Genomic DNA, 25,426 nt, shown 5'->3' with positions numbered 1-25,426 from the left:
AAATACTGGTGCCACTTATCAAAGAGCAATGGTGACTCTCTTTCATGATATGATGTATAAAGAAATAGAGGTATATGTGGATGATATGATTACGAAATCTCGTGAAAGAGAAGATTATGTAGTCAATCTCAAAAAGCTATTTAACAGGTTAAGAAGATTTCAGCTGAAGTTGAATCCTGCTAAATGTACATTAGGTGCCAAATCAAAAAAACTATTGGGCTTTGTGGTCAGTGAAAAAAAAATCGAAGTAGACCCGGATAAGGTACAAGCCATTCAAAACTTATCTCCTCCTTGTACCTTAAAAAAAGTGTGAGGTTTCCTAGGGAGACTGAACTATATTGCTCATTTCATCTCTTAACTTACCTACAAGTGTGATCCTATTTTCAAGCTTCTTAGAAAACATGATCTAAGAGAATGGAATGATAAATGCCAAGTAACTTTTGACAAAATCAAAGAATACTTATCAAATCCGCCCATATTGGTACCACCTGCTCCAAAAAAACCTTTGATCTTATACTTAACGGTACATAAAAATTTCATGGGATGTGTGCTGAAGCAAAGAAATGAAACTAACAGAAAAGAATGAGCAATATACTACTTGAGTAAAAAATTCACTGATTATGAGTTCAAGTATTCACGATTAGAAAAGATATGTTGTGCATTAGCTTAGACAACTCGAAGGCTTAGACAATACATGCTTTATCACACTACTTGGCTTATAACAAAGTTAGATCCTATTAAGCATATCTTCGAAAAGCCCTCATTGATAAGAAGAATAACATAGTGGCAAGTTATGCTTTCAGAATATGATATCATTTATGTGACTCAAAAAGCTATAAAAAGAAGTGTCGTAACTGAGTTCTTGTTAATCGTGCTGCCGAAAATTATGAACCAATGAACCTGAAGTTTCCTAATGAAGATGTGATGACCATTGAAGAAAATAAACCTGTTGAAGAGTCTTGGAGGATGTATTTTAATGGAGCTACTAATGCTTTGGGTCATGGTATTGGGGTAATTTTAATATCTCATGATGGGCACTATTATCCCATTACAGCCAGGTTAAATTTTAATTGCACAAATAATATGGTTGAGTATGAGGCCTGTATTATGGGTCTGCAAGTAACAATTGAAAAGAAAATCAAAGCATTAGATGTGTTTGGAGATTCAGCTCTAATCATCTATCAATTATGAGGAGAATGAGAAACTAGAGATTTTAAGTTGATACGGTACCATAAGTACATCTCTCAGTTGGTCAAACAATTCAAAAAAGTTCAATTTGAGCATTTACCTAGAGAGGAAAACCAAATTACTGATGCACTGGTTACTCTATCTGTAATGATTAAAATAGATACAAATACTGAAATCCAACCCATCAAGCTGGATATGAGGATGAACCAGCATATTGTTTAGGTGTTGAAGAAAAAGTTGATGGGAAACCATGGTATCATGATATCATGCAATACATTAAAAGCCAATAATACCCATAACATGTAACAGAAAATGATAAAAGAACTATTAGAAGGTTGGCTATGAGTTTCTTTCTTAATGAAGACATCCTTTATAAAAAGAGTTGAGATCAAGTACTCTTAAGGTGTGTGAATACAACTGAAGCGAAGAAGATTATTGAAGAAGTGCATGATGGAGTTTATGGGGTACATACAAATGGTCATATGATGGCTAGACAAATTATGAGAGCTGAATACTATTGGTTGACAATGGAGAGTGACTGTATTGATTATGCCAGAAAATGTCATAAGTGTCAGATCTATGTTGACAAGATCCATACTCTTTTAATAGCATTGCATGTTTTGGCTCCTCCATGACCATTCTCTATGTGGGGTATGGATGTCATCTGTCTCATCACTCCAAAAGCTTCAAATAGACATAGATTCATTTTTGTGATGATTGATTACTTCATAAAATGGGTAGAAGCTGCATCATACGCTAGTGTGACCTGATTTGTGGTATGTAAATTCATAAAAAGGGAGATAATATACAAATATGGACTTTCAGAGATAATTATTTTTATTAATGCCAAAAATTTGAATAGCAAAATGATGAATGAAGTTTGCACTCAGTTCAAGATTCGTCATCGTAATTTGACACCATATCGTCTAAAGATGAATAGGGCAATGGAGATTGCAAATAAGAATATCAAAAGAATCTTGGAAAAAATGACTGATACTTATAAAGATTGACATGAGAAATTACTTTTTACTTTGCATGCTTATAAAACATCAGTTCGAAATCTATTGGGGTCACCCTATTCTCTTTGGTATATGAAATGGAAACTGTGCTACCGATCGAAGTTAAAATTCTCTCGTTGAGAGTCCTAATGGAGGTAGAATTAGAGGAAGCAGAATGGGTTCGAAATTGCTACGAGCAGTTGAACCTCATTGAAGAGAAAAGACTTACAGTAATTTGTCATGGTCAATTATATCAAAAGAGGATAATGAGAGCACATGACAAGAAAATTCATCCCCGTTACTTTGGGGAAAGAGATTTAGTGCTGAAAAAAGTCTTTCCAAATCAACATGATAATCGAAAAAAATGGACACCAAATTGGAAAGACCCATATGTGGTGAAAAAAGTCTTTTTTTGTGGGGCATTGATTTTGACAGAGATGGACGGAAGTGATTTACCTACTTCGATAAACTCAGATACTGTGAAAAAATATTTTGCTTGAAAGAAAAAAGAGAAAAAAGTAAAAAATAAAAAATAATGACTCATCTAAGCTGAAAACTTGAAAAAGATGGCTTGAATGCAAAGAAAAAGTATCATTTCATAATATAGGGGTAAGTGTAGTTTAACAAACTATAAAGAATCAAGGAAATCATCTTATTTAGTTTTAGAAAAAATCTAAGAATATTTTGCTCATGATTATCTTCTGATCATTACTTGGACACCTTTGTTTCAACTCAAATACTTTTGTTGCCATGCACTTATTATCAGTCTAATGAAATATGCTATCTTTCCTTTGAAAATAATGCCTATCCATTCTTCTATTATCATTTGATATTTTCGTTCACCGTACAAATATGAGAGATGTGTGATTGCATTTTGTTTGTCTTGAACTTAAAATGATGGAAAGAAACACAAACACAAAAGATCTCAGCATTACTTTTTAAAAAAAAATAAAAGTTGACAAATACAGATGAAAAAGGATGAGAAAAGCATGACAAGACATTGATGTTGTAGACTTTTGAAGAAGAAAAATATTGTGGTAAGATGTTAAGAACAGATTGGTCATATGAGAATTCTGATAAAAGAAGCCAAAAAGTGAGAGATTTCAAGAACCTTTTTACTACAATGAATAATTTTGATTGCATTACATGCATTGCATTTAGAACACTCAGTACATGTATCCATGAGCAGTTTTAATAAGGACAGAGACTTTCTATTTCTTAATGAAAAACAAGATCAAACAAAAGATTTCAAAAAAGAGAAATTTACTTGTTCAAAGATGAGAACTCGATTTAGAGCTTTTTTTTAGATGAGATTTTTAAAGTTGTTGAGCCTCTATTGAGAGGAGCTTTTCTAAGATGAAATTTTTTTAAAGTTGTCGAGCCTCTACTGAGAGGAACTTTTTCAGATGAGATTTTTAAAGTTATCAAGCCTCTGCTAAAAGAAGCTTTTTGTAGATGAAATTTTAAAGTTGTTAAGGCTCTGTTGAGATAAGCTTTTTTCAAATGAAATTTTAAAGTTGTTAAGCCTCTGCTGAGAGAAGCCCTTTTCAAGATGAGAATTTTTAAAGTTGTTGAACCTCTACTAAGGTGAGCCTTTTTAAGATGAAAATTTTTAAAGTTGTTGAGTTTTTGTTGAAAGGAACTTTTTCGAAGATTAAATTTTAAAGTTGTTGAGCATTTGCTGAGAGTAACTTTTTCAAGATAAATTTTAAAGTTGTTGAGCCTCTGCTGAGAGGAGTTTTTTCAAGATAAAATTTTAAAGTTGTTGAGCCTTTGCTGAGAGGAACTTTTTCAAGATGGATTTTAAAGTTGTTGAGCCTCTGTTGATAGAAGCTTTTTCAAGAGAATTTTTAAAGTTATTGAGCCTCTGTTGAAAAGAGCTTTTTCAAGATAAGATTTCAAAAATTGTTAAGCCTCTGCTGAGATGAGCTTTTCTAAATGAGATTTTAAAGTTATTGAGCTTCTGCTAAGATGAGCCCTTTTCAAGATGAGATTTTTAAAATTATTGAGTCTCTGTTGAGAGGAGCTTTTCCAAGATAAGATTTCAAAAATTGTTAAGCCTTTGCTGAGAAGAGCTTTTTCAGATGAAATTTTTAAAGTTGTTGAGCCTCTGCTAATAGGAGTCTTTTTCAGATTTTAAATTTTTAAAAATTGTCGAGCCTCAAGTAAGAGGAGCATTTTCGATTTAAAAAAAAAAACTTTTTGAATAGTCTATGTTCAAAAAAAAAAGGAAAAAAAGAAAAGAAAAATCCATTTAGATTCCCAACAAAATTGTTGTCTTTATCTTTGTCCTATTACTGATTATCAGCAATATGCAAAGAGGAGCAGCTGTGGACATCAAATTTGATCGATCACAGAAAAAATAATAAATAAAATAATAATATTATTAAATACAATAATAAAAATTAAATAAAAAGATAAAATATAAAAAAATATAAAATATAAAAAAATACCAAAATACAAAATACCAAAAATAAAAAAACAAAAAAAAACAAACAAAACAGAAAAAAAATAGGGGATGGCAGTGGTGCCTTCCTCGGTACCACTGCCACCGTACCCTACCCCCCACCCCTTTGATTACCATACCTTACCCCCACCCCTTTGATCAACCATCCCACTGGTTTCTAGCCCTACCATTGCCAAATCAGATAAAAACAATAAAAAGGGCATGGGGCTTGTGTTTGCACCCTATGCCGAGCCCTGTGCCACACACGGTTGAAGCTCTATTTATAAAGCTCCTAGCTGAACCCAAAAAAAAAAAAAAAAGAAGGGAATCCTGCGAAAAAAAACACATTCTGCCAAAACAATGAGAAAAAAAAAAACAAAACAAAAGTTCAGTCCTCCCGTAGGGAGGAACCTAGTGTTGAGAGCCCCTGCACAAAGAAAAAAAAAACAAAGTCATTTTTAAAAAAAAATAAAAAAGTTAGAATACCCAAAAAAATAGTTTCATCAAAACTTTAAGAGTAGATCTAAGGAATTGAGAATTCTTTTTAGTGAAAAGAAGGTCAGATCTATGTTCAAGGAGTCGAGAGGAGTTTGTGAGTGTTTTTTAGAATTTTTTGACATAGACGACGACGGTCGAAGCTCGTCGCCGACAGGATCACGGCAACCGTCACGATGGACAGCCACCGGCCCTAGTTGGCCTGAAAAACAAAAAGAGAAAAAAAAAAGGCATTTTTTTTAAGGAAAAGGGGAGAATGATCGAAAAAAATTAATACCTTTTATATAAACTGTCAACACCAAAACGACGTCGTTTCAATAAAGGTCTTAAACGACGTTGTTTTAAGCACCCAGGATCCGCGCGTCAACCAGTAATCTGACCCGCAACCCGCTTCTCCATCAGCCTCTAATCAATTTGACTAAACCGAAACTGAACCACTAAATCGAAACTGAACTGCTAAATGCGATCGAACCGCCAAACCGAACCATTAAACCTAACCGAACTGTTGGACCAAACCGCACGTTGATCAGACCGTTGACCAGTCTGTTCAGGTCAAAAAAAAAATTTTTTAGAATTTTTTTAATTTTTTTTAATATTATTTTAATTATTATTCTTAATATTTATGCATATTAAAATGTTTAAATTTAACAGAATAAAATTTTGTTGTTTTATAATAATAATTAATAAAAAATATATATAATAAAAGTTTTTGATAATTATATTAATTTTAGAATAAATCTTATAAAATAATAAAAAATAAGAAAAAAAGAAATTTTTGTCCGACAATGAGTTTCAAAGGTATTTTGAGTAGTGATACCTACGAAATCTCTTAGTGAGAAGATTTTTTAAAATACTGCCAGTGTATTGGAGTATTTATAAAAAAATTTTCAATATAATAAAAATTTTTTTTCTTATAAAATAATAATAATAAAATTAACTAATAAATTAAAAATAGGTAATAAAAAATGAGAAAAAAGGAAATTTTGTCCGATGATGGGATTCTAAAAGTATTCCGAGTAAAGATGTTTTAAAAAATCTTTAGGTGAGAAGATTTTTTCTTAAATATTACCAATGTATTAAAATATTTATAGAAAATTTTCAATACAATAAAAATTTCTCTGTTTTTCATTTCTGTTAAATAAGAATATAATAAAAATTAATAAAATTTCTAAAAATAAAAAAATAAAATGTGTGCATCATGTTATTATTTGCATTGCATGCATGATATAATTTTTACGAAAAGTAAATTCGGACCTCCGAGGATGAGATTTTTAGGTATTCTGAGAAACGATGCCTAAGAAATCTCTAAGTGAGAAAGAGTTCTTCTAATATTATCAACGTATTAGAGTATTTTGAGAATTATTTCAATAAAAAATGTTCTAATTTATTTTTCTCGAATAAAATTTGAATAATAAATTTTTTAAAATAAAATCAAACAAACCAATTTCCAAAAAAAATCAAGAAAATTATTTTTTCAAACACTGAGAATGAGACTATTTTTAATCAAAATCAAAGGATAACACGTAGTTAAGTGGTATCGTTTTTAAACGGGCGTTGTGAGGGTGCTAATCCCTCCCCACGCGTAATCGACTCCTTAATCCAGACTGTTTCACAGACCATGAAATTATCTTTTTAATAAATTTTAATTAATTTTAAAATCTTATTAGAAGAATAAATTTTAATAAGTGAACAATCACACCTAATCAAAAAAATTAATGATGACTCTATTTTTCATTCTTGTATTTTTGTTTTCAAATTTGTCGAACGACTTCAAAATCGTTAGGATAGTTACATAGAATTGACATGCATTTCTATACTTAAGCATGCACATGAATGTCACAAACTCACAATCAATCTAAAAAAAATGTATATAATTTTAATGACGAAGAGAATAACTATATAGAATTATAAAACTACAACCCAACATGAAAAGTAACTAATGCTCTTGACTTCTTAAGGGCCGATGAAAATTTTTTATCAATAAAATGGATCTATATTATATTTATAAATGGATTAATATGAAACTAGTTGTACTTGTTGGACAAAGCTAGCATGTACAAACAAAAGAATCTTTTAAAAATTTATCCAAATTTGCAATATGATATTCCCTCATAATTAATTAATTAATTAATTAATTCTTGCATGTTTAATATTATTCCTATTACATAATTTTTTTTTTACATAAAAAGTCAATCATAAAGAAATTGGATAATAAAAATATTTAATTGCTAGGGATCAAACTCCAATCTTATTGAAAATTAACCAAATTTTTAAGAAAATTGATGAACCATTTGAACTAAACCCCAGGTTCTCTTAGTAAATAATTTTATTATAGCCTTTGTTCTTTCTTCCTTTTTCATTGAAAATACCAGATTCACTTAAGCATGCATGTAAAGAAAATCTAGCAAAAAAAAAAAACTTTGGTACCCCATTTCTTGTAGCTATAAGGGATCTTAGACTAACCATATACTGAGCATATATATCTGAATCCAAGCCTACCTCCAAGTCCACGATAGCCCTCAAAGAATATACGCTCGTCTTCAAAATTTAAAGGAGTTCACACCCACGCTGCAAGCTCATAATCATCTGATCTGCATTGCTTTACCTATCGTTATTGATGAGGAAAAAAAAATATAGTTTCCAACAACAAATCATCTTAAAATAGAATCTATCATAACAGAGTCAATTGCAGAAAATCCAGAAAAAAATGAAAAAGAAACATTTACAATTTTCTTTCACTTATAATTAGTCAAGTTCTACGTATTTTTAACTTAAATCCCTAAACTACGCAAACCCAAAACAAATGTAAACAAAGTTTTGTTGTATTTAAGTTTTAACTTTTCTTTTCTAATTAATAATAATTGTTATTCACCACATATCATTGTCAGAGCCACATATCATTGTCAGAGCCGGTGAAACCCTCATTAATTATAACTTGACAAAAAAGGAACACAGTTCTCATTCCTTTAATACATTCCCCTTATAATAATAGTTTTCCATGTGAAATCAAGGGTTGAGTCAATGGAGTAATGGAAATTCTAATATAGCTTTCTACAATTAAAATTGAAAAACAAGAAACCAACTTTATTTGTTAAGGTTCTCCATCAAACAAAGCAAATAGCCATTTCTAGATTTTGACTTGTTAATTTCAAATTTCTACTAAATGGGTTACTAATTCCAGATTCGAGTAAACCGAAAAGCTTGATCTTTTTTTTTTTTTAACAAAAAAAGCATTACTCCAATCCAAGAATTTATACATAGTTCACAATTCACAGCTGAGCTAGGCTGGTCCCTGCAGCTAAATGCAATTTATTGCTTATATGAAAGTAATTTTCTTGAGACATATCTTGTTAAAACTTCTTCAAGATAAGTATAGTTTTATAGTAGCGTCAGTTCGGTGGTTGAATTGAATAAATATTGAAGAATCAATATTCATTAAAATTTATTTTAGTATGATTTGTGGCCCATCCTCTTGAATAATAAAGTTTTAGTTAACCTTTACGTTTCTATTTATAGTGTGAATGTTAAAACTCCTGGAAATGAAACCATTTTTCTTTTTATATTGATTTTAGGTTTGAGTTTGCTAGCACACCTAACATCAATCAATTTCATGCTGAAATAGTTGAGAGAATGAGAAGAAAATAGGAGAGGTTTCAAACTATGAAAGCTTGACATGCTAGAAGATTTGAATGCATTGTAAAAAATTGTGGCTAGATTGTCTTCCATTTCATTAAAAAAAAATTAAGAATGGGTTAAATATAAAAATGATCTTGTATTATATATTTCTATTAATGTGGTACTTAAAGAAATAAAACTTTTAGTTTGATACTTTAACTTTTATTCTATTATTTGAGATTTACGCTGTCAATTAACTTATTAACGTAGTATGAACACTAACATATTGACAAATATTAAAAAATCTAGTTAGTATCACGTTATCAATTGTCAATTTAGTATTAAAATAAAATTTTTAAATTCAAAAAAAATAAAAAAATTCAAAAAAAATAAAAATTTTAAAAAATCTAAAATATTTTTTAAAAAATTAAAAAATGAAATATTTAAAAATATAAAAAAATAAAAACTTAAATTTTTCTAAAATTTCAAAATTTTAATAAAAAATCCAAAAAAAAATAAAAAATGAAAATTTTAATAAAAATAAATTTTCTTAAAATTAAAAAATATCACAAAAACTAAAAAAATTGAAAATAAAAAAATCTAAAACTTTTTGAAAAAAATCCTAAAAATTGTAATTTTTTTTTTGAAAATTATAAAAAATTTTCATATGTTTTGAATCTTACAATTTGAATTTTCATATATTATTTAAATTTTTTAAGTTTTTTTATATTTTTTAAATATTTAGATTTTGTTTTTTTTTTTTATTTTTCAGAATTTTTAAAAAATTTTAAGAATTTTTTTAAAAAATTTTTAAATTTTTTTATTTGCAATTTTTAAAAATTTTGTGTTTTTTTAATTCTAAGAAATTTTTATTTTTATTAAATTTTTTTATTTTTATTAACGTAGCATGAACACTAAGATATTGACAAATATTAAAAAATCTAGTTAGTACCACGTTATCAATTGTCAATTTAGTATTAAAATAAAATTTTTAAATTCTAAAAAAATCACAAAAATTCAAAAAAATAAAAATTTTAAAAAATCTAAAATATTTTTAAAAAAATTAAAAAATGAAATATTTAAAAAAATAAAAAAATGAAAACTTAAATTTTTCTAAAATTTCAAAATTTTAATAAAAAATCCAAAAAAAAAATAAAAAATGAAATTTTTAATAAAAATAAATTTTCTTAAAATTAAAAAATATCACGAAAACTAAAAAAATTGAAAATAAAAAATCTAAAACTTTTTGAAAAAAATCCTAAAAATTGTAATTTTTTTTGTTTTGAAAATTATAAAAAATTTTCATATGTTTTGAATCTTACAATTTGAATTTTCATATATTATTTAAATTTTTTAAGTTTTTTTTTATATTTTTTAAATATTTATATTTTGTTTTTTTTTTTTTTTTTTCAGAATTTTTAAAAAATTTTTAGAATTTTTTTAAAAATTTTTTAGAATTTTTTAAAAAAATTTTTAAATTTTTTTATTTGCAATTTTTAAAAATTTTGTGTTTTTTTAATTCTAAGAAATTTTTATTTTTATTAAATTTTTTTATTTTTTAAAATTTTCAGATTTTTTTTATTTTTTTGGATTTTTCATTAAAATTTTGAGATTTTTCAAATTTTTAAGATTTCATAATTTTCTAATTTTTATAATTTTTTTAAAATCTTTCAAATTTTTTTAAATTTTAAAATTTTTAAAAATTATTTTTAAATTTTTTTTAATACTGACGTGATAATTGATAACATGATATTGATTGATCTTTTTTAATATGTATTTACGTCTTATTGAATATTTATGTCACGTTAATAAATTGACTAACAATGTTAGTCCAAAGTATTAAAGTGGGTAACGAAAAAAAAAGTCTGAATATTAAATTGATAATTTTATATTTATAAGTATCAAACTAACAAAAATTATATAGTATATGAGTTATTTTTTATATTTATAGTAATATAATTCCAAACTTTGTTCCATTCTCCACACCCTAGCAATTGGAAACTAATTAAATACTTACAAAAATTAAAGGAAAACAACAATTTTCAACAGAAATTTTACGTAATATGGCATTAGCGAATTAATAAAAAAAGAAGACAAAACGTACCAACAAATTAATGGAGAATCCGAAGGATGATTCTCAATGAGTTCAATTACGCAAATTGCAGCATTAAAGATGCTATGCCTTTTTTTTTCCTTTTCTGTTAAAAAAACAAACAAGGGGTTGGAAAAAAAAATAATGACAATATTTTGATAAAAACAATTTGGGATAGATAAATTATTTAATTTATTAAATAAACAATACATTTATCTCAACAAAAAAGAAAAGACTTTAAAATTTTTAAATTTTAATTCAAATAAATGTAATTTGATGTTGAATTTATCAAACTATATAACGATTTATTGGTTATTTTAACGTCTCAATTGTCATTATATTTTTTATTTGCAAATGTAGTGTCAGCGATATTAATATTTCGATATTAGGATGTGATTATTTATTAGCGAAATTGAATGAATGAATTTAAAATTTAATTTAATTAATTTATTCAATTATTTTTAAAAGATATCATTTAATAAATCATAATTTTAAATTTCAATACTTATAATTTTTTATTCTTAAATTGTAATCCCTATAAAAAAAAAATTAAATAGAGTCAATCTTTTGTTGTAAGCATGACGATATTTGAACCTTCGGCGGTCGACTTTCACCCGTTCGTTAAGACCACTAGCAGATAATTTCTATGGCTAAGAAACGTTATTTGATGAGTTTCAAATCAAAACGCCGGTTTTGTTACGAAATTTTTTTCATTAATGTTAGAATACTTGAAACCATTTGAGAGTCAATCAAATGCCCTTCTAAGATAGATTATAGCTTTTTTTTTTCATCATGGAGTCCGAACTTGAGTTAAACTTCAAATTTCCTACTACATATATAACAAATTGATATGAGCTGTACTTTTTTTTAAATGTATTTGTAAGGAAATTTATTTTTTATTTAAAAAATAAACATTTAGATATCAATTATTAAATTAAATATTTGAATATTTATAGTAATGTTTTATTAACTCAAATAGTAAGGTTATCCATTAACAACAATAATTTTTGTGTTCATAGTTTATCAATTATTTATTTTAATTTTATTTTTGACATCCTAACTTGATGCTTTGAGCAAGCTATTTGTCTTTTAAATTATTTTTAATCAAATTTTATTTAATTATTTTTTTAGTTGAAAACAAAATATTCAAAAATTTTTTTATCATTTTAGGGGCAAAACTCTACATTAAATAAAAAAAAAATTAAAGTTTGAATTTTAATCTTGATAAATTTTTTTAAAATTATCTCGATCACTAAATCACATAACTAAAGATAAAATATTCAAATTTAATGCTTTGAAAGACAGATTCATCAATATATCCATTGAATTAGATGGCCAAGTTTTTTTTTTTTTTTTTTGTTAATTTTGAGTGGTTGCAAATTGGTTTTACAGGTTTTGACGTTGGAATTTCAATTTTGACATGGATATGATTTATGTGAGGGGCCACGAGGGCACATGTACAATGCGTTATTCTTGTGTTTAGCGTGGAATATAAAAAGAATTAATAGAAAGAGTGAGAATAGAAGAGAAAAGTACTGGAAATGCCACTTTTTTTTCGGGTTACAAAATCAACCAGACGTGTCGGGTGCACGTGATATGATGAAAGTGCTTTAAAGAGCTAAGAGCTCAAAACGCGTTGATTGATTGTTTTTTTGTTTTTTTTTTTTTGAAGAAAAAATATTGTGTCAAGAAGATGAGAAATTTTTTTGATCTAAGAAAATGATATGTCAGACTCTTCGATCATATTCATACAAATAATTTTGGCTTTCAAGTGGAATTGAAACCTCGAAAATCATTAATTATGATTAGAATCATGAATCTTAATCCTGAAAATAATTAATAAAGTTTTAATAAATCCGTATATTTTGATATTTACACTGTATCGATTTAAGAAATTTGAATTTTTTGTAAAAATATTAAAAAGTTAATTTTTTTTATCATTCTAATTAGTTAAATTTATATATTTTTATTGTATTTAAATAAATTTTTATTTTTTTATTTATATTTAAGTTTACTTTTATTTTAAATATAAAATTAATTTATATTAAGAGTTTATTTAAATACAAATTAAAAACAAAAATTTATTTGAATATAAATTATAGTTTAACAGTTTGTTTTGGTATAAAATAAAAGTTAACAACTTATTTAGATATAATAAAAATATAAAAATTTATTTAAATAAAATGATAAAGTTTATTAAATTTTTTATTATTTTAACCTATTTTTTGGCCTATTGAATGGTTGGTATTTATATTTCATCAACTTATGAACACTTGCTTTACGTGTGGTTTTATAAAAAGAGATTTTTTATTTGTAGAATGAAGGGTGAAAAGTAATTTTTTTTTTAAAAAAATACAAACCATATCTATTTTTTTTCTTTCAAAATTAAGATATAAATAAAAGAATTTTATATTTTAACTGTTAGAATAAACTTTTAAATAAATAAAAATTATTTTAAGAAATGTGTATGCAATTTACTTGGATACAAAAAACGAAACAATATCGATGATTAAATATTATATTTGAAAAAACAAAAAAATAACTATTTTAAAATTTGATTTAACTAAACTTGCTCTTATAATTATATTTCATTATCAATGAAAAAGAAATTATATTTCATTATCAATAAAAAAGAAGAGACATGGAATTAAGTTTTAGGGCCCCGTCAATCCCGCTCATCGAAGAATTACTTCCTTGACTCAGAAATGGCAAAATCACTAAAGTGAAAATAGGCACTCCAACGCGACTACTAGTTCTACATTAACCATAATTCCTTTTTCCATATTATCCAATTATTCCTATTAATAAAAAAATTTTATTTTTGATTTATATCACATTACTACAAATATCTTTCAATTCCGAAACAAGCACCCTGATAATATACATATTCCCTCTTCCAGAAGTTAGTTTTGATATCTAAAATATGGTATCTAATAAATTTAAAATTTAAATATAATATTTATAATTTTTTTATCTTAAATTGTCAATTTTTTTTATAAAAAAATAGTTGTAATCTTTTTGTCTTCGAAACCAAAACAATTCGGAAACAACAATCAAGTGTGCACTCTACGTTCTCTAGCTTGTGTTTGGTTTTAAAAAAATTGAGTGATAAAATTTTACAATTTTAAAATCTGATTAGGGTATTTGTATTTTATGTTTAAGTCAAACACAATTCGGTGCCAATAATTGGACACAATAGTATTTCCATTTTCTAGTTTTAAATATGACGAACTATATTATTGAAATATATATAAAGTTACGTATGACTAATTATATATTAAATATAAACTTAATTAGAAGTTAATATATAAAAAATTAAAGATTTAAATATTAAAATGACCCTTCAATTATACATTTTTTGTCAGGTTGGCAAAAAAAATAAATTTGTCATATTGATACTTAGGACTTTTATATGTTATCTTGTTGGTATTTACTACTAACGCTAATATAATATTAACATCTAATAAAATATTGACATATTTCAAAAAAATTCATTTAACGTTACATCATCAATGTCAGATTAATATAAAAAAAAAATTTTTAAAAATTTTTAAAAAAATTCTACAAACTCTAAAAAATATTTTTTAAATTTTTAAAAATTAAAAAATTCTCAAAAATAATAAAAATTTTTAACAAAATTCAAAAAATTTTAAAAAACTTCAAAAAATTCAAAACAATTATAAAAAAATTCTAAAAAATTCTAAAAATTTTTTAAAATTTTTTAAATTTATCAAAAATTTTAAAATTTCAAAAAATCTCAAAAAATACTATTTTTTTTAAAAAAAATCTAAACTTCTGTTTTTTTTTTGTATTTTTTGATTTTTTTTTAAATTTTAAAAAATTTTAAAAAATACTAAAAAATTTTAAAATTCTCATTTTTGTATTTTTTGTATTATTTATTATTATTTATTTATTTTTATTGTTTAGTTGATGAAAATGAAGAAGTCAAAGTAAGAAAAAAGCAAAAAACTAAAAAAAAAAAAAAATCGAAAATTGAGAAAACAAGAAAAAAATGAAAATTATTTGGAAAGATCGATTTGGAAAAATTTTGAAAATTCAAAAACAATCAATAAGATAACATAGCAAAAACAAAGACAATAAAGTAAAAAGACTAATTCCACCATTTAAGTAAAGTATAGAGACGAATTGTTTAATTTGACAAAAGTTAATATGAAAAATGTAAACATGGCAAAATTTTGATCATGTGAACTTAACATGTTAGCAAAGTCAATAGCCACCTAAATAAAAATGTCATGTTAAAAAAGTAAAAATGTCACCTAATCAATTTTAATGAACAAGTTTTTAACATTAATAATTTGATTAAATTTAATAATTTATTGAAATATAAGGATTTGATTTGAATACATTAAGATAGAGGAATTAATTCCTAAAGCACAAATATCTATTGTAAACTTTGAACAAAAACTAGCATATAAAAAGTCAAAGTTATTATGGGCAATGCTTAAGTACAACCCAAGTACATTATATGTGTGTAATTGTTTTATGAGGTGATGAATAAATGCATTTTAATTTTTTTTAAATGTAAAGCGTAAGGATTCAAATTTAAAATTACTATCCAAATCTCATTAATATTTAATCTTCGAGTTAATTATATAAGCACATTTCAAGAAACTGTGTATCACTTCGTCTTGTAAGAACTATTCTTGCTTCCAATGGCTCTTTTTAGCTAAGCTAATTAAAGAGAACAATTTTTTTCTTCTAGGCAGAGAAACAGGGATTTGAGCCTTGCTCAAATGTTCAGATGTTACTTGAAGAAAGCAGATTAAGCTGAAACTTGATGTATAGGAAAAACAATATAGGATATACAATTCTAGTTATAGAATCTCCAAATCATGATGAGCTTGAGGGATGATAAAGCCAAATTTAGTCAAGAAATCAGCAAAGAGATAGCTAGTTTGACAAGTAATTGATCAAAGAAACTATTTTAGAAGATAAAAATTAGGTAACCAAAGTTGCTTTAATTCAAAAATTAGCAGGCCTAGGGATAAAGACAATCATGCCTATACCCTTTCCTGCGTTTGTATCCGCTATTATTTTTGTCCTATCCCTTTTTTTTTTTCATTGTAAGATTGCAAATAATAAATTATTAAAAAAAACCCTCAATCTGAAATCAATTTCCAAAGGTTCCCCTAGGTCAACACTGATTTAAATAGCATTTGGGACACATATCTACCATAACTAATCGACTTTATTGAAAATTCTCTAACTATAAATATATAAATATATATATCTTTCATTTAATTTTTTACCCCTTAACATCTATGATTTCTTTGACAATTATTCTTCATGTCCAAAGAGGCTCCCAGGCAGAGGCAAGATTACTGTCATCTAGAAAACAGCTGGTGTCAATGCTGTAAGGTTGCAGCTGAGAAATGGGTTCTTTAGATTGTGTCATTTCCATGCAGATTAAGGCTAGTAAATTGGCTTGTTGGCATTGCATGGTCACAATCTCAGCTTGTGTCTTAGCCAGTTGTGCTTGGAGGTCACTGACTTGTTTTTGAAGCTGGCAGATTGTTCCGGCACAGCCGTATACCGGGTCCCGTATTCGAGCACTGGCTTCATACACCATGCTACTTACTGCATCTGCTCTTTGGGACTCGGGGAGTTCCTGAACATATTTTGAATTTTGTTAATACAATAGAAAGCAATTTAATCTTTTAATCATTTTAATGAAAGAAAAAAAAAAAAGACTTCGGAACGGAGAACAAGCACATGCAGGACTAAATTGTTTTGGAAAAACTTTGCAATGATGCCTTTGGTAGACAATATGATGCATACCCTTAGCTAGTCAACTTTGATTTTTTTTCCTTTGTTTTATCTTTTCCCTCTAAGAGAAAGTCGGCAAATTGAAAGTTGGGCACCATGGGAATTGGGATTTTGATTGCCCATTGGTATCAAAGAGGTATGTGATCACTGAAACAATTATGACTTGGATTTTTTAAAAAAATATACCTTCAGGAATATCTCTAAATTTTACTTGAATCTAATTTTTTTGTCGAATAATCTTAATTTTTTCTTTCGATATTAGTATAAGTAGAAATAGATGGTTTTAAACGGTTGAAACTCAATGTATTGGGGCACTTTGTAATTGTAATCTTGACTGACTTTTATAATGGTTAAGTTCCGCAATATTTTTGGCAATTAAAGTCTAGATTCTTGATTGCATTTAAATTGTGATCATGGTTAGCTTGGCTAGACCCTTTGACAAGGAACATTCTGACCTTTTTCAAGTTCTTTTTTTTTTTTTTTTTTTTTTTTTGAGAATAAAGCAGGTATAAAGAAAATTTTACTAATCGCACCCAAAAAAAAAAAAAAAAGAAGAAGAAGAAAAGTTTACTGAAACAAATCAAAATGTTGATCTTGGTTTTGATTAAAAAATTTGCTCAATAATGCCAGGTTGACAAAAGAAATTAAAACAGGAAATTAATAAATATATATAGTTAAAAGTAATGACAGTTTACCTGCAACGACTTGATGATATTGCTCGCTCCAAAAACTCTATGAGCAATGGTGAACTTATAAGGCTCAGTTGGAGGGAAATAAGGGGCTAAAACACACTTCTCGACGCAGCGGCGGCGAAGGATTTTGCAGGCGGCACAAGGGCTGAGAACAACCGGAGGAGGAGGAGAAGCTGGTGGCGGTGCAGGGAGTTGAAGAGAATTGTTAGGAGAAGATTGAGAGTTAGGGGAAGGAAAACCTGGTGAATATTGAGAAGGAAGTGGAGAAGAAGAAGATGGAGAATAAGAAAATGGGATTGAGACTGAGATTGGTGAGATTGGAGCTTTGTCATTGTTTTCCATTGTTGCGAAAGGAAGAAGAAGAAAAGAAAAAGAGCTATGTTTGTTGTGAAAAACAGAGGAGCTGCTTTAGTTGAAAGCAGGGGAAGAAGGCATATAAATAGAGGTAAGGGTAACTATAGACCTCATCAAAACCCTTTGATGATGTCATTCATTGGTATGAAAAAAATCTATTTGTGAGGAGGCTCCAACTTTTTTTTTCTTTTTATTTTTAATATTTGAGATTGAAGTTAATTTCATTTAAGTCTTTTTTTTTTTGATAAAAACATTTATTATCAATATTTCATTGCAAATCAATCGTTGACGCTATAAAAAAATATATTATGCCAAGTTTAATGATAATCATTTCTCTTTTATTTATTTATTAATTACTTGTCCATAGTTTTATTTTTATTATATTTTTTATAAGCGGAACTAATTTTTTTTATAATAAAATTTATATTTGATATATTATTAATATATAAATTTTATATATTATTAATGAATCAAATAATGTTATTTTATTAATAAATTGAATCAGATAATATCATCTCATTAATAAGTAAATTCTTTTAAAAATATTAATTTTTGTATGTTTATTTTAAAAACTGATACTTGTTCAATATTGAAATAGCATTATGGAAACTCATATATATTTAAAATTGTTAGGATTTGAATCTTAATCAATGAAAGTTTCAAATATTATATATTTGAAATGTATAAGGAAATATGCCACTATGTTTGAATATTGTCATAAGCATGTGGAAAATATTGTTTTCTTGAGTTGTGACTGTTATGTGTGTGACAAATGATGGAATTAAGTACAACTAAATTGACATATGTACAGCTCTGTTTTTTTTTTTTTTTTTTTTAATGTTAGTAGATTTAGTAATTCATATATTTTATTGTATAAAATATTAAAATTTATGTATTTATGTTATATTTTATATAAAAATTATATATTATAATTCATGTCGATACAAAAATATAAAATATATATGTTAAATTTTATTAAACCCATATATAATTTTATTAAAATTTTAAATTGTATTAACTTTATATCTTTTTTTTTAATTATATTGGTGTCATATTTTAGATTATATGATGTAAATGCAACTTCCACGTTTTTAGTAACCACCAAATCATGAGTATCTAAAGACTTAGACAATAACAAGTCATAGAAATACAACTCCCACTGTTGAGTGCACATGTTAATCAATGTACCATGAGAAGGGAGAACATGCGTGATATTGAATCAAAATTCAGTCCAAAAACAACGCCAAAGCAAAGGACAAGAAATCATAAAAAAAAACCTGAAAATAGGGAAAAATTATGCCATTTTTGATATAGGGGATCTGTTTCTGACTGGTTTAGACTCTTGAAAAAAAATTCGGGGGGGGCTTGTTCATGAATCCGAGGCAGGAAGGTCACTGTTAAATAATTCAAAATTTATTTTTTGGTAAAATGATTCAAAATTTATTAGGTTTTGGTCATCCACGTACTTTTTTTGTCATATCAACCAAAGTCATAGATCTCCTAAAACTTATCTTCTTATTCCACCAAAAAAATGTAAAAAAAAAAAAAAAGAACCAAAGTTTCTTGGGCTGATGCGTATACAGTACTTTCAATTTCCTTTTTAAAGATTTTGTTTAATGATCAAAATGTCATGTCAATTTTTTAAAATTTTTAAATCATTTGTTTTTGAAAAATAAAATTAAAAAAAATAAAAAAAATAAAAAAATTTGTTGAATATAATATAGCAATATACCGAAGACCTGACATGTTAACAAAAGAAGCCCTTTTTTACATGCCAATGTAACCCATTCGATTTCTTTCTTAATCGGGAATCCAAGATAATCAAATCCAATTATTTGATACGGGCATTTGTCATTGACCTAAGTATTTGGATATGAAATTATTGGATTTTAATAGAACTTTTTACTCTTTTTTCTTTTTTTATTAAAATTTGAATTTGATACTTTAAAATTATAAATTTCAAAATTTTAATCAAATGTATTTTTAAGAAAATTAATTAAAAAACAGAAACTATTAATTTATAAAACGATAGTTTTTATAAACAAATATTACTTTTTTAAAACTTCTAATTGCATTCCATTTCATATTAATTTATTTTTACACATATGTTAACAGGACGACAGCATGAAAAAAAGAAAACACTTTAGCAAAATGTTTTAAGACATTCCTTTGATGAAAAACGTTTCTTAGTAAAATCTTCGACCTTTAATGGTTGATTTGTTTTTTTTTTTTTTTAGAGTATACAACATGTTGTTCATATAAGTGAACTAAATTTGAGGAAGGAGACTTCTTTTTATTAATTTAATGTGTAACATTTTATAAAAAAATGGGAAAATAAATTTGGTCATATTCTCTCAATTAGAAGGGAATATTTAGTGATTGTATTGCAGCTGGGGTTAAATCCTTCAAGTTCAAATGAGTAGGTGCTGGTCGTTACTTACTCCAAACCAGCAAGCAATTTTTAATCACTTCAAATTAGACTTGGCTGCTTTCAAGCTGACGCACTCACAGTATTTATTTTGGTTGCTCAAACTTAATGGGATCAATCTAATTCTCCCGTATCCTTTTTCTTTCTCTTGTATCCTTTTTTTTTTAATAATTAAGTTGAAACCTAATTTATTTTTGGCTTAATTTTTAAATAAAAGAAAACAGTTTTTCTGGGTGGAAAAAATGGGTAAGAGAAGGCTACTAGCCTACTAGTCAAGAGTGATGATAAATTTTTTTAATGTATTAGTAGAGGTTCCTCTCCATTGGATTCTTTGCTATTGTTTTCTTGGAGGGCCTAACAAACAATCTTATCTTATTTGTATGGTAAAAAAATCTTAAATATTACCTTGAAATTCAATTGATTTATGCTATTATTTTAAAAAAATGATATTTAATAAGTTTGAATGAGAGTTCAAATTTTAATATTTATAATTTTTTTTATTTTCAAATTACAATTTTTTTTATAAAAAATGAATCCTAAATATATGTATTTGTGACCATACAAAATAATTTATTGGTAGTAATTGTTACTTTTTTTTTTTTTTTATAGAATGGAGATTTTTTTTTTATATATTTATTTAATTAGAAAAAGGATCTAAAGCTTCTGTGTGTGTATATATATATATTCCCTTAGTAAATAAAGAAGATAAAAGAAGTGTTTATAGAAGAAATTTTATTCTTATTATTTTAAAAAGAAACAAACGTAGCCGCATTTCAAACTCCTTTATTTTGAAAGGAAGGCTTAAATGCTCATTAATCAAATTGTGGCAATTGAGGTAAAGAGTTCTTCTCTAACTACCATATATCTAAAGCTTTAATTTTATGCTACCTTTTCAATACCAAAGCCATAAAAAAAAAAAAAAAAAGAGGAAAAGCTGTCTCCAAGGGGACATCCGGCGCCAGCGGTTAAAACTAAACATCTAATTTAGAGATTTCGAAATAAACAATATTGGATATATAATCAGAATTATTAGGTTTATAAAGGGAAAATTGTTAACTGGTGTTAAGTGGCAATGGTTAATGATGTTTAAGGAAAGAACTATTTTAAATCATTAAATATTTTAACTATCTTTAATCATTGTTTATAGATACTCCTTAACCAGACTTTTAAAAATTTAAGACTACTGAAAAAAAAAATTAAAAAAAAAATCATGGCAAAATTCAATCTTAGCACTCAAAGAATGCCATCTGGCCGAGTTTTTCCCTACATTGGATGCCGACCTTTTATCAAGGAATAAGACTTTTGGTAAATTACTGCCACAACTAGACAGCATATTCTTGCAACCACCATTTTATTACAAAAAAACTACTTTTGGTCGTCGAAAGGAGCATGCAGCGATTAATTGAAAATGACTTAGGACTTAAGCGAGTACGAAATGAGACATTAAAGACAGTGTTTGGTGGGGTTGGGCTGCATGAGAGGGAAAAGACTTGGAAATTTTGTATATATTAATTTAATTAAAATCTGACTAAATTCATTTGTTAAAATTTATTTTTCTGAAAAAGTCCCAATGAATGTGACATCTCTGTCAATTATTTCTCTAGTTTTTGTTGTATATTTCTACGCTTAAGTGCCCTTCTTTTCTATACGTTAGAAAATTTGAGGTCTTTAACATGGGATATGGTGGAAGTAGTTGGTTCTTTTCTTTGTATTCTTATCTTGTTGTCTACTCTTCATCTTTCAATCTAGTCTTTCTCTTTTTATTTTTTTATATATGTGTTTTTGGAAAATGAATCCAACATCATCCTATCTCCATTCTCACTTAAAAAATTTTATTTGTCCTTTTTGGGTTGAACTTGAGACTAGAGGCGTCATGAATCGAGCGATTTGTTGAAGCTCAGAGTTCAGCCTAAACTTCAACATGATCCTATCGGAAATAAGATGATATTAACAAATGATGTATTTTTATAATTTTTAATTAACTGTAAAATATATTTTAAATTTTATAATAATAAATATGTTAATAAGATTTTAATAATAAAGCTAACATAAATGTGTTGAGTCTGGCAGAATATTAACAATATTCTGTTTTAATACGGTATTAAGAGCCATTTTTCATTAACTTGATATGCACGTACCATCACTAGGTCAAAGCCTTAAGTCTCACAAAGCCCTTTTTTTTTTTTTTTCTCTCTGAATACATGTGCGAGCTTTAAAATTGTGTCAATATTTCATTATCATGGAGAACAATATTACAAATTAAAAACTTCAATATATTCGTATCACCAAAGGACAATATTAATTTACAAAATTGGGTGTAAATATATATTACACAAATTTCTCACTTGATAGAACAGGCTAATAAATAGTTTGATCTTCTACCGTTTTCAACTTGGGGTCCTAAATTCAAATTATTAAGAAAGAGGTGTAATTAAGAGTTAAAAACTATTTTCATTAGTCCAAAACTTAATAAAATTTAGTATATGATAAAATACAAATTACAATTTTTTTTTTTATAAAGGAAGTTGTGGTCTAGAGATAAATGAATAAATTACAGATATTGAAATTTGAATCTTAAATTGTATGAATCAATTGAATTAATCTATGAATTTATAAATTACAATATTTTATTATCTTATATATGTTCCAATTTTGTAAATATCAATATTAATACATACTCAGTGAAATATAATAACATTAGATAAGAAATTTAATCATTATTATTTGATGACAGTTAATTCAAATTTGAGTTGTTACCAGTTATGATTATTTCAAATAGTTAGGATTAAGTGTTTGTTTATGAACAAATTAAAAATAAGTCTCATCATTTTAAGCATAGGAAAATCTCTTCTTTCTAGTACTTCATAATTTGGACTTTTTTTTTTTTTTTTTTTCATGAAGTGATCCTTATCATTACCATGCAAATCCAAGAACTTTCTTCTACATAAAGGCAAACTCATGGCTCTCCTCAAATTTAATTTAATTTAATTAGCTTGAAGTTTTCAATTTAGTTCACTAATTTCTCCCAATGCATGATATTTTAATTAATTAGAAGTAGAATTCCTTCAACATAAATTATTCTTTTTTCTTGAAAAGGAGAGATAGTTATTCTTTTACGTGTGGACCTTTGGATCCCATATTGAAAAAGGAATTAAATTAACCCAATAAAAATATACAAAGATTTATGTTAATTAACAAAAGAGGCATAGAATAGATTTTAAGCTCTCAAAAACTCCATTATCAACACTAAAAGTAAATATGATTAAAAGTCAGATCTTGAAAAGTATTATAATCCACTCTGAAGGGGCTAGTCTAATTGGTAAAGAGAGAAGTTTCTTTTACTTATCAATTAGGGCGATTGATTAATCTTGTGGAAAATATTTCAAAAATAAAATCTAAATTCAATATATCAATGTGAAAAAATGTATATACGTTTTATGATCAATTGATGGACAATCAATGGGAGGATTCGGCCAAGACAAAACCTCTTTGATCTCAAAAAATTACACGAATTTCTACTTAAATATTTGTTATTTCAACAACGGTCATCATCAATAATCTAATATAAATCTACTCATAATTTTCCAACTTAATATTCTTGCTTGAATCCAAAGTCAACTAAAAGAATTGGTAAAAGTACTTGACATCCTTTACTTTAAGTTACTTTGTAAGTGGGGCAAATCATGATCTGGAATTTGTTTTCAAGAAAGGGAACCGAAGAGAATTGTGTTTGCAGCATGTTAAAGGTTTTGAAAAACTATAATTTGTTTAGAAAAAAAATCATTTTAATTAATTCTCTAATAATAATAATAATAATAAAAACCATGTTCAAAGGACAAAATTAGCTGGTTGTTGGGGATGCAATTAACTGTGGAATGGGTTTGAAATTAGTTTCTAGAGAGGTTGAATTATAATGACTTGAGACACAAATGAAAGAATGAATCATTATATATTAACAGCTTTATTTTTTTTGTTTTTTTCTCATTAAACTGTCTATCATTAGCTCACAACTGGATCAATCATCAAATTAGTGCTATAATTATCCCCATCTGATGTTAAAAATCTAATGATATTAACTAATTGATGAAGCCAATAGTTTCCTTTGTATGATTGTAAAGATCATGGGCACATTCTAAGCCATGAAAATACATTTTTTTATTACATTAATTAAAATCAGGATAGATATAGTTTGTTCAATCATTAAATTGAGCATGGTGTGCCATATCCCACATAAGAGTAAGGAAACGAGCGATCACGTTAACAGAGCATTGAATCTCAACTTTCTATATTATCTTAAATAACCCAAGTAACCATAAAATTAGTTACCTTTTTTTTGGGTACAAACGACTGTGACGGACTCCTAATTAGATAATGAAGGTGAAGCGTTTTGTTGTTTAATTAACTTTGACTAAGTAATTTAGCGTGATGGCAAAGAAATTAACATGGAAAGGCGTATAGATTTTCATATCCTGACTTCAATTTTCAATATTTCTCAAAGATAGTTGTATCTTGTAACGTATAAAGAGTGTTTATATGTCATATTTAAAAAAAAAAAAACTTTATTTAGTAAGCTCAAATACCCTAACTTGTGATAAATTTGTTTTAGTAAGCTCAAAACTCTATATTTGTACTCTAAATTATTCTACTCTTTTTCCTTCTTCCTTTTTCAGAATTTAAAATTATTAGAATTTGAATAATGATTATTGAAATTAAAAATCTAATACTCTCTTAATAAATTACGTAAATATTTTGATTTTTTTTCTCTTCTATTCTTCTTTATTTGCATATTTCAATCTTTCAATTATAATTGAATTTTGCACGAAATGCATAAATGCAACTAATTGAATTAAAGATTTCTTACACTTGTCATTTTCTTGATGTGTAAATTACAATTTATTGTCAATAGGTAAAATCCCGAAAAGTTAATGAGTTTTTCTTTTCTTTTTTTTTTTTTTTAAGTTTTTACGGATTGAAATTTCTAGTTAACAAACTATTAATTTGATAGACTTAAGCGACATTTTTGCAAACTGGCGTCCATTGTTTTGTATTTTAACGAAATAAGGTCCACGCGTCATTTGCTTAGCTGTAGCACTATTTTATTTCTTTTTTTTTTCCCCCTTGTCACACGGTTTTCCTTTTACCTTTTCTTGTTCTATTTCAAGTCAGGAATGACCTTTCTCAAGAAAATGATGGAAAAAGAAGTTGAGAACCCCAAAATTCGGCTCTTTTCTCATGTTTTAAGTAAATCTAAACAAGAAAATTAATTAAATCCAAAGAAACAAATTAACTTGTAGAAGGTGTTATCTACTTTATCGCTCCTTTCGAGGACTT

The 25,426-nt window shown here is 26.4% G+C and overlaps 1 protein-coding gene across 1 annotated transcript; it reads right to left on the bottom strand.

Annotated features, from left to right (window-relative positions):
• Positions 1 to 15,942: 15,942 nt before the first annotated feature.
• LOC111294276 (LOB domain-containing protein 1-like) lies at positions 15,943 to 17,713 on the bottom strand. Its single transcript, XM_022887534.2, has 2 exons — positions 17,317 to 17,713; positions 15,943 to 16,463 (listed from the first exon to the last, which is right to left on the bottom strand). The coding sequence occupies exons 1-2, from the start codon at positions 17,653 to 17,655 to the stop codon at positions 16,140 to 16,142; spliced, it is 663 nt and encodes a 220-aa protein (XP_022743269.2). The 5' UTR covers positions 17,656 to 17,713; the 3' UTR covers positions 15,943 to 16,139.
• Positions 17,714 to 25,426: the final 7,713 nt, after the last annotated feature.

Source organism: Durio zibethinus, chromosome 14, assembly GCF_047325235.1.
Source record: "Durio zibethinus cultivar Kanyao isolate XHJ-2024 chromosome 14, ASM4732523v1, whole genome shotgun sequence".
Taxonomy (NCBI): Eukaryota; Viridiplantae; Streptophyta; class Magnoliopsida; order Malvales; family Malvaceae; genus Durio; species Durio zibethinus.
This window is presented reverse-complemented; position numbering and strand designations above follow the sequence as displayed.